Raw genomic sequence first — 10,184 nt, 5'->3', positions numbered from 1 at the left:
CGCGTGCACGAGCAGCTGGATACAAACAGGTGTAATTTACGCAGCTCATTTACACACTTTTCCTGAAGATAGAAGAGTGTTGAATCTGACGTGACATGTCCGTACGAACCCTTTGTACGAACAAAAGTAAGAGAAATTTAGGATAAGAATACGAACATGTTCTTGCATGAGGCCCGTTGTATTTGAAGTGGAGAGGAGCAGCGAGCAGACTGACCAGGGAAATCCCCAGCCGGTCTGCCAAGTGGCATTAATCATATTAATTATCAAAAAAAAAAATTGATAAAATTTTTTTCTGATGATTAATTGCACACAATACGATTTTTCCCAACCCTAAAAGTCAGTGGTTGGTTAAGATGAGGCACTAATTCAGCCTGCTCTCTGCAGCCCTCACTGCTCTTCTTCATGTTGTTGAACAGGAGGAGCCTCGTTTAGACGTGCTGATCAACAACGCCGGAGTCTTCCAGTGTCCTTACACCAGGACCGAGGACGGCTTTGAGATGCAGTTTGGGGTCAACCACCTCGGACACTTCCTGCTCACCCACCTGCTGCTGGACCTCCTGAAACGCTCGGCGCCCAGCCGCGTCCTGGTGGTCTCCTCCAAGCTCTACAAGCGCGGTGAGATTGACTTCGAGGACCTGAACAGCGAGCAGTTCTATGATAAAGCCTTGGCCTACAGTCGCAGCAAACTGGCCAACCTGCTGTTCACCTGCGAGCTGGCTCGCCGCCTGGAGGGCAGCGGAGTGACGGTGAACGCTCTCACTCCGGGCATCGTGAGGACTAATCTGGGGAGGCACGTGCACGTTCCGGTGCTGGCTAAACCCCTTTTTAACCTGCTCTCCTGGGGTTTGTTTAAAAGCCCAGAGGAAGGAGCTCAAACCTCAGTGTATCTGGCCTCCAGCCCAGATGTAGACGGCGTGCAGGGCAAGTGTTTTGCTGATTGTCAGCCTCAGGTTCTCCTGGACAAGGCCACAAACCAGGACCTGGCCTCTAAACTGTGGGACATCAGTGAAGTCATGGTGGGAATAACCACATGAAATCGAAACTGAGTCATGCATGCTTGTATGTTAGCAGGGTAATCGTTGCAGGAAAATGACCCGAGCTTTAAAATATGCAGTGCCTTTTTCTCTGTGAAACGTTAAATATTTAGTTTGGGTCCAAAATTAGCAGTAATGGTGCCGAAAGATGAAGATGTTTCCAGGGCTTCACAAAACAGAGAAGTACAAGCCACATGTTGAGTTATTGAAACAAATTACAGAGTTTAGTCATTTGTTGACAGCTGTCTGTGTTTTAGTTTGGTGTGTATGTTTTAAACCAGGGGCTTTGTACAGAACTGTTACTGAGCGATAGGGCTGCTCGATTATTGCAAAAATTATAATCTCTGTTGTGATTTAAATTGAGATCTAGATTTTTTAACAAAATTATTCATTAACTTTGACAACATGAATTTATTGAAATAAACAATGGCTTTTAAACAATGTTTCCCTCAGGATTGCAAATATTTTTTGAGAAATTAGACAAAGTGAAACTTTGGCTGTGTGAGGTGCCTGCAGCATCGTGCTGGCAGTGGCACTGGATTCACAACACTAAACAGCGTAAGCGTAAACTGCGAACTTCGATCATTTTGTTTTTATGATTGTTGAAAACCCAAATCGTAATCAAGCTCAAAATTGGATTAATTGCCCCTACTGATCGATAGACATGAGCAACTTTTCAGACTAATTGACAATATGCTTTTCAGATATTAAGATTTTTAGAATTTTGCATGTCGACTGACAGAAGGCTGAACCCGGGGAAGAAGTCTTCTTGTAATTTGCACAAATTGTGATTGTTATTTTCACACTTGTAATATTTCTTTAAAGGGGCAAAATTATGTGTTTCTCAGGCATATATTTAAATTCTATACCATAATAAAGTATCTGTGTCACCTTTAGCTGTTATTAAAATGCTGTTTTTATGTTTAAATGGAAAATAAACTTATCTTTTCATCACTTCCTCTTCTAAACACCTTTAAATTGGCCTCTGTCTCTTTAAGAACCACCTTCCGCTTCTGTTACGTCCATTTCAGTGCTGGGGGGGTCGCACATGGGCTATGATGCAGTTTACTTGACATCTGAAAATACATTTCCTCAAAGGTATTTTGAATCTGAAAAGAGCTTCACTGAGTGAGAAGTAGTGTTAAGAGCAGCAGACAGCTTAAGTTTCACTTTCACTTTGCTTTGTTACTGCGGAGAGCCTGCAGGAGTCATGGGCGGGGTGTGGGGAGGTGTGCTCCGTGATGAGGAAGCTCGGCTTAAAGACACGTCCAAGGGGCGTTTCTGGTACCAATAGGTCTTTCTGGTCCCCASCTGTCGTTTTGCTCCTCAGCATGGCTTCCTAAAAACGCTGCAGGATTTCTCAAACATGCATGAATGAGTCAAAGCAAGGCTTTGGGTATGTTTTTATGAGAGTATAACATTATAACATGATATAAAACTCAAAAGTTGATTTTACATGATATTTCCCCTTTAAGAAAAAGGCTCTAGAGCTGCTCTGGAACTTGTGTTTCCAATAAATGTGTGTTGTTCTGCATCATGATATCAGTATATTCTCTGGTGGTTAGCTGCTAGCCAAATAGTTAATACAAAATCACAATTTAAGCTCTCAAATCAGGTGCACATAGTAAAATAATGCTCATTATTTTTGCTTCATTAGCAGAGTTCCTCATTTACACCCTCCTGGGAGTATGAAGGGGTTTGTGTGTGGCAGGTTGGGGTTCGGATATCTTTTTWCCGAGGGGTTAGTTGGGCTTCAGTCAGCCATGCTGGTTGCTCTGACATTGGTCATTAACTGAGAATGTTTATTCACCAAGTCACCCGCAAACAAGGCAGAATGGTAGCAAGGCCTCCAGGATTCATGACTTTCCCACCTGTATTGTTCATTAGAACATTTTCTGGATCATTTATGGGGAGCTGGAAACACAAAGGCAGCCACTTTATCATATCCATCTCTCACACAAGGCTCCCGGGGCGATTTGAAAAGCTGCTCCAGTCTATTTATTTTGCAAATGGCTCCAATTAGTGCAATTACAAAATTTGGTTTTAATGGCCACTGTAATATTGATAGGGCCTTGAATGCTAATCTAGATATGGGCACTTCGGTCAGGCTACTTAAGCTTTAAAGATCCAGCACATAATGATTTAATTAAAAGTACATTAATTCACTTTTTTTCCTGGGCTTCTGTTAAAAGAGACACTCATCAAATTGCAAACTGAAATAATCATAAAGTTGTCAACATTAGTAACAAATGTTTCTCCTTATTTTACATTTTGGCAAATGGACCTTCTTTAGTTGCTGTTTATTATATCAGTTCTATTTCTGCCTTCATCAGAAAACACATCTGCTTAGTTTGTAATAATGCTGCAAACTTCTGTGACTTTAGCTTTTTAAGGAGACATATGGTGCTTTTAAATGCTTCTTTTCACATTTAAATCCATCAGTTGAGGTCTATATAAAGTGGAACTCCACAAGCCCCTCTTTCTCTTTCATTATTTAGAAGTTCAGTCACAAATAATTTGAGGCAATAGTTCAAATAATTTTATAGAAAATCATGGAGCCAGTAAGAGGACATGGGTAAAAAAATAAATAAAATGATCTTGACTGACCTTTGCTGGAAATGATTTTCATGATCTTGGAAAGGTTTCCTCAGCATCCTGCAAAGGTTTCTCATGATCCTGCAAAGGTTTCTCAGGATCCTGCAAAGGTTTCTCAGGATCCTGCAAAGTTTTTCAGGATCCTGCAAAGGTTTCTCAGGATCCTGCAAAGGTTTCTCAGGATCCTGCAAAGGTCTCTCAGCATCCTGCAAAGGTTTCTCATGATCCTGCAAAGGTTTCTCATGATCCTTCAAAGGTTTCTCAGGATCCTTCAAAGGTTTCTCAGGATCCTTCAAAGGTTTCTTGGGATCCTGCAAAGGTTTTTTTTAGCATCCCCCAAAGGTTTTTTTTTAGCATCCTGCAAATGTTTTTTAGCATCCTGCAAAGGTTTCTCAGGATCCTGCAAAGGTTTTTATTTTTTTTGCATCCCCCAAAGGTTTTTTTTTAGCATCCTGCAAATGTTTTTTAGCATCCTGCAAAGGTTTCTCAGGATCCTGCAAAGGTTTTTATTTTTTTTGCATCCCCCAAAGGTTTTTTTTTTTAGCATCCTGCAAAGGTTTTTTAGCATCCTGCAAAGGTTTTTTAGCATCCTGCAAAGGTTTTTTTAGCATCCTGCAAAAGTTTTTTAGCATCCTGCAAAGGTTTCTCAGGATCCTGCAAAGTTTTTCAGGATCCTGCAAAGGTTTCTCAGGATCCTGCAAAGGTTTCTCAGGATCCTGCAAAGGTTTTTTTTAGCATCCTGCAAAGGTTTCTCAGGATCCTGCAAAGGTTTCTCAGGAGGATTGTTCAAAGGATCCTCAGGACACTGCAACRGTTTCTCAGAATTCTGCAAAAAATTCTCAGGAGAATCCTGCAAAAGTCTCTCAGCATCCTGCAAAATCTCAAGATTCTGGGAAACCTTTGTAGAATATTGCAAAGGTAAGTTGTGATCCCTTTTTTTCCCATGTCGCCTTATGGGCTCTGCCTCGTAGAAAATAGAGGACACTGAACGAGTTGAAAATATGACCTAAACAAAATATAAAGATATCTACACAGCACAGAATAGACTGAATTAAACTTTTCTGCACTCCTAAAAACGCCCAAGTCCACAACAAAATACATTTAACGGCTAAAAAAAATGAATTTTGCCAATATGTCCTCTTWAAACGTTTTCTGTTCTGCAGTTCTCTTTAATTAATTTGCTCAACAAACTTTTTTTTCCTTCACACAGATATGAGGTGTGATGTTTTCATGATGATTATTGAAACTAACTACTGGAATAGACTTTTGTAAAAATGCTGAGGCTGCAGAACAAACTGAAACCGATTAAAGCTAAAATAAGCAGAACACAAGCATCTTAATTGTAATAAAAGCTCATTTCTGTGGGATCTTTCTTTGGTCACTGCTTTAATCTACATATTAAGGTTAAAGAGGTTCTTCAGGGTTCTAATGTACATAACAGGCCTGCAGGCTTTAAAGACTGGCACCATGTGGACCTGCAGCTTTATTTTGGTTCCGTCTCTCCTCCAGCTCCACCTGACAGCTGAAGACACAAGTGGGAGGTCGGGGCTGTTTTCAGTGTTTCCTGATGTGCCAAAGCTCATTGGTTCTGTCCAGACTTCCATCAGTCCCTTTTTTGTTCAGAAACCTCTGTCCGTTTTCTCCTCTGACCACACGTTATACTGCTGGAAAATGTGAATTAGAAAAGAAAAACAACAGCAGGTTTTGAACCCCTCAACTTCACTGCAGGTAAGAATAACAAATAACTGAAAGTTTTTTTTTCATCTGTGGACGTTTTTGTTGAATGATTTGAAGCACTAATAAGCTGTGTTTCTGACACTTTCAGGAACAGCGTGCCAGCTGTTTATCTGCTTCCTTTATCTTCTTTCCTAACACCAACTGGACCAGAACCAGGTCTGTAGCAGGCGGGAAGAAAACAACCTGAATATTTAACTTGGCTCTGCAGGTCTGTAGCCTCAAACCACCAAAATGAACTTTTCAACTTTTGTCTAAGTCAACAAAAACYTCAAAAATGATGTACCCACGTTTTTTTTCTTGTGTAATCGTTACACCGTCTCTAAAATTAGCCCCTCGACTCCCTAACATTTATATTGTTGCCAGTGAGTTATGTGAAAATGTGCTTTTGTTTGACACCATATTTCACTTCACCACTGAGAGCCATCAGCCATTGCACATCTATCTGAAGACAAATGCTGGATCCCTTCAGCTCAGGAAGCAAAGCAATTCTTAAGACCTCATTTTTAAGGTTGATGTATAACCAAGTACAATGTATGAAAAGAAAATAAAAAACACAAGATTTGTTTGAAAGTATCAGTAGATTTAACAAAATACTAAAGGAGACAGACCTCTGAGTTCTGGATCTGGTATTTCTGAGACCTGGTCACCAACAGGTGGATGTTAAACATCAATATTTCCTCAAATTGAAATATTTGTGTCACTGTCCTGATAATATGATCATTCAGGTGGAAATAAACATAAAAAATGCTTTAGCATCTCCTAAAACACTTCTGGGAATCTTTTAAGCAGGGTTGGCCAGATGTTTTCTCATGTAATAACTTTTCCCATTTTAATGTAATAACATTATAATGCAGGAAATGCAAACACTTTTTAAGTAAAGTCCTTTCATTTTTTATTATTAGCTAGCAGTCACTGCTTTGGCACATATTTTATTATTTTCTTTGTTTGTTTGTGTGTTTGTCCATGCGCTTGAAGAAAGTTTGACATATGCGCTGGCAGCAAAGGCTCATGGGACATTTCATAATTTGATCAAATATAAATATTTGTGGTCTTAAATCTACACATTTGCTTAAATCTAATGCAAATGTCTCTTGTAGTTACTTGTATTTCACATTTCATCTTAATATAGTTCAATAATAAAGTACTCGCCATGAGTGAAAACTATCTGTACAGAGCCAATGGTTGGGATGACAAAGTGGAAATGCAGTGTTTCTACATAAGACCCAGTAACCAGACTAATTTCTGGTGGGCCAAATCAAATGGTTTGGTGGGTCAATTTTAGCCCACGGACCCCACTTTGGGCACCTCTGCTTTTAAGGTTCATCTCATCATCCTAAAAGTAGGGCGCAAACAAAACCATGATCTCAATCATATCCTTAAAATGCACCAGAGAGAAGGCGAGTTAGAGTTGGGTAAGGTGGTGGCTCACGAGAACTCTGTCAGCCGGGCTCTGAAAGGTGAGCATCAGTGAGCCTCTGAGAGGAGAGAGCTCATAAATCATCTGGAAGAGTTTAGTGTAAAGTAGCAGGAGGACTATGCGGGGCCCAGGGAGCGCTTGTCTTGAGCCTACCGCTTGGCCGGAGGGATTTGTTTGCTTTAACCAATCCAAACAGTTAGGAGAAGAAAGACTGGGCCTGCTCCTCACGGTCCCATCGTGGGATTGTCCTTTGCTTTCCTTCTGCTTTCTGTCAAACATGCACACATGTTTCCTCACATATATTCCCTCTCTGTGTGTGTGGGGGGGTGGGGGGTGAACGCTCACTAATATAAACACAATCCTCTGCTATTGTTTATGCTATCACTACWGTGGGCTTTTTTCGGTTCAGACTGAGGATATGGGATCAAGTATTCTGACTCTGTAACACGGCCTTAGGAGGAATTTATCAATTAAAAGGTTATATTACACTGGGCTGAGGTTAGAGCCACATTTTAGGTTTGGCTTTGCCATTTAGCCTCAAAGGTTAGCATCAGGAAGTGTTCTTAAAGAGTGCAGAACAAGAACGAGGCCTGAGTTTTGTAATGCATACTTCTCTGGATTTGACTTGGACGCACATTTACCAACACAAATTACAAAACATGAATGTAGACAAGAAGTTGCATCACTGCCAAGTAGTTCTTATCTGCATTACAAAGTCCCAAAAATAGACTCACACATGGTTTTGATTATGACTTGGTCCCGCCAAGGGCAAGGAAAACCAACAGGTCACAGAGGTCAAAACTGTTTTGCAACCAATAATTTTATGGAAGCATTTTATTCACATCTGCAAAATCCTAAAAATAACCACAAGTGATGTTAGCAAAACGTCTCAAAGATAACCTTCAGTCTTTCTCAGATGATGTACAGATAAGAAAGAAAACCCCAGTTTTTAACTCACAGCATCAGTTTAGTTGTTTTATTTTGTAGCTGAAGTCCATAAAACATGTTGAATAATGACAAAGGGGGGATCAAGCTGCTGGACTCCCAGAGGCTGGACAGAACAATCTTTCAAACAATGAGAAAGTGAGAAGAATTCACGTTTAAAATAAAATATGTCGCCCTAGTTTCAGGACTGAGGTGATGGATTTGGATATTTCTTCAGGACATGGATGTGTTTCTCTAAAATCATGGTTCCCAACCTGTGCTACAAGTACCACTGATGGTACTCAGAAGAAAAGCTGATGTCCCTAATCCTTTGTACCCTAACCCAACCACAAGAAGAGGCATACTAAAGCTAAAAAGCCAAATTAGCTAAAGAGATGAGTGGTTCAAACAAATGCTCCAAATGGAAACCACTAGAAACAAACAGTTCGCCCTAAAGTGACGTATTTTGCAACCTGATTAAGTAACAATACCAACAGTTTCCATCCTTTAGTCTAAAAGCACTCGTGTTTTTCTGTTCAGCTCTCAGTGATGGAGCTCAGCCTCTGTGCCATCRTAGTTTCCCACACCCAAAGGAAACACAAAGCAGACAGAGATCATGGCCTCAATATTTCGTTCCCTCAGAGATCTAAAGTCTTGGCTTGTGCAACACTTGAGGGACCAGATCCACCTGACCTGCAGTCTTCAGAACTTCCATGCTGTTAACATCACAGCAAACTGTGAGGACATGGACGCCCTGCCTCTCCCGTGTCCCCACCCCCAGCTCTTAAAGTAAAGTCGTCTGCAGAACATCACCGAGTCTTTTGTTGTCAGGCTCCACTTACACCACATGCATCTCACATATTGTGTGAAAATTAGTTCTGTTAGGTTCTCAAAATTCTTTATAACTCTGTTAACTTTCATAATTCCACGCGCTGATAAGGCTTTCTTCATTTTATGACCCGCATTGCCAGAAACAAGGGGAGGTTTTCCAATGTGACAATTAGGTCGAAACAAACRCGAGCACTGAGAAGGTTTTAAAGTCTTCAGCTGTCAACTTTGGAATGCCAAAAGGTTTGAACACATTCAGATATGCTGTCCTCATTCCAATCATTTTCTTTTTAACAATTTTAATCAGGAAAGTAATTTATTTTCTGAACAATCTGTGTCTGTTCTTTTTTTTGATTTTGGATTTCAGCAGCTTAACTGTCTGTGTTCACTGTCTGATTTGGCTCTTCATGATCCTCCTCTGCATCCATGGTACCTCCTCCTTCATCCCCTCACAGATTCTACCTTTTCCACCTTATGGAGGCTGTTTCYCATCTTTGGCTTCTAAAACCAGATGTCCATGTGTTTCAACAGACTCATCTGACCACAGAACACACGCCCACTGTCTATCATGTGTCCACAGAACACATGTCGACTGTAAAACTGTCTCAGGTTGTGTTTTTGTGTTGGTGATAATGGTTTTCCTGAGTCCATGTGGAGCTATTTATCACTGCGACATGATAGCTTTTCATTCAGTGGTGCTTAAAGGGTCAACATTCRTCCAGCACTTTGTGGCATTGACATGTACACTACACATTTGGCAACTGTAAATAAGTTTTTTCTTTTAATCTGCCATCATTTTTGGAAATGGTTTTGATCAAAACAGTGGCAGGAGGTAGAAACCAGAAAGAAAAATCAACATTTACTGCACATACATACATGAAAAACATGTTCCTTTAATCTGTGAAACTAATCCCATCATCTGATTATGGTGTTTTAGCACCATCTGCAGCAAAAAAGAAGGTAAAAACTAACTAACTGTCATATAAGAAATGATAAAATAGTGCTGTAATTTCTCAATTTTGTGAACAAGATTATAAACCTGACCCWTTTTGTGTTTGAAAACAAAAAGCAGACTTCAAAACACAAGCACATAAAAGTCACTGTAATTGTCTGTCAAGAACAATGTGGCTGCAGATAAATAAAATACCAAGATTTATTACGAAAGAAATATTTATTATGTATCTTTTAAAAAACCCAACAAAAATGATCAAGTCATCAAACATTTCTTTTATAAAGTTTCCTACTTGTAATATTCACTGATTTAAAGAGAGTTTGATTGATCCGACAGTTAAAAGACAGTCAGCAGAGTGAAGAGCCCGTACAGCAGGGCACATGGGTAAAACACCAACAGCTGCTGCTCGTGCATCGCCAGYGTGGAGATGAAGATCTTGGAGGCTGAGAAACTGCACCAACAAATGGCTAACAAGGCCAGAACTGTTCCAATAACACCTCTGTTGAAACAAAACAGAAAAATACAGAATCCCGAGCGGCTGATTTGGTCCTTAATGATCTCAGAATTAATTAAACTAAAACAAATATTTTTATAACATTTATTATAAAACATATAATTTGACGGATGGATGGATGGATGGATGGATGGATGGATGGATGGATGGATGGATGGATGGATGGATGGAAGATTGTTGGAT

At 40.1% G+C, this 10,184-nt stretch overlaps 2 protein-coding genes across 4 annotated transcripts in view; one reads left to right on the top strand and one right to left on the bottom strand.

The window, feature by feature from the left end:
* rdh14a (retinol dehydrogenase 14a) overlaps nucleotides 1-1,479 on the top strand; it is a 3,182-nt gene extending 1,703 nt beyond the window's left edge. Inside the window, exon 2 of the mRNA XM_014011870.1 lies at nucleotides 417-1,479. Within this exon, the coding sequence (XP_013867324.1) occupies nucleotides 417-1,034 (618 nt within the window). The 3' untranslated portion in view covers nucleotides 1,035-1,479. The remainder of the gene's footprint in view (nucleotides 1-416) is intronic.
* An 8,091-nt stretch (nucleotides 1,480-9,570) lies between these two features.
* Nucleotides 9,571-10,184, bottom strand: part of LOC106519984 (protein YIPF7) — a 5,992-nt gene continuing 5,378 nt past the window's right edge. Inside the window, exon 6 of one of the 3 annotated variants that reach the window (XM_014011867.1) lies at nucleotides 9,571-9,986. In XM_014011867.1, the coding sequence (XP_013867321.1) occupies nucleotides 9,824-9,986 (163 nt within the window). In that variant the 3' untranslated portion in view covers nucleotides 9,571-9,823. The remainder of the gene's footprint in view (nucleotides 9,987-10,184) is intronic. The other 2 variants (XM_014011869.1, XM_014011868.1) reach the window with 2 other exon arrangements.

The sequence above is a fragment of the Austrofundulus limnaeus genome, unplaced genomic scaffold (assembly GCF_001266775.1).
Source record: "Austrofundulus limnaeus strain Quisiro unplaced genomic scaffold, Austrofundulus_limnaeus-1.0 Scaffold85, whole genome shotgun sequence".
NCBI lineage: Eukaryota > Metazoa > Chordata > Actinopteri > Cyprinodontiformes > Rivulidae > Austrofundulus > Austrofundulus limnaeus.
The sequence above is the reverse complement of the archived record's forward strand: the minus strand, read 5'-3'. Positions and strand labels throughout refer to the sequence as shown.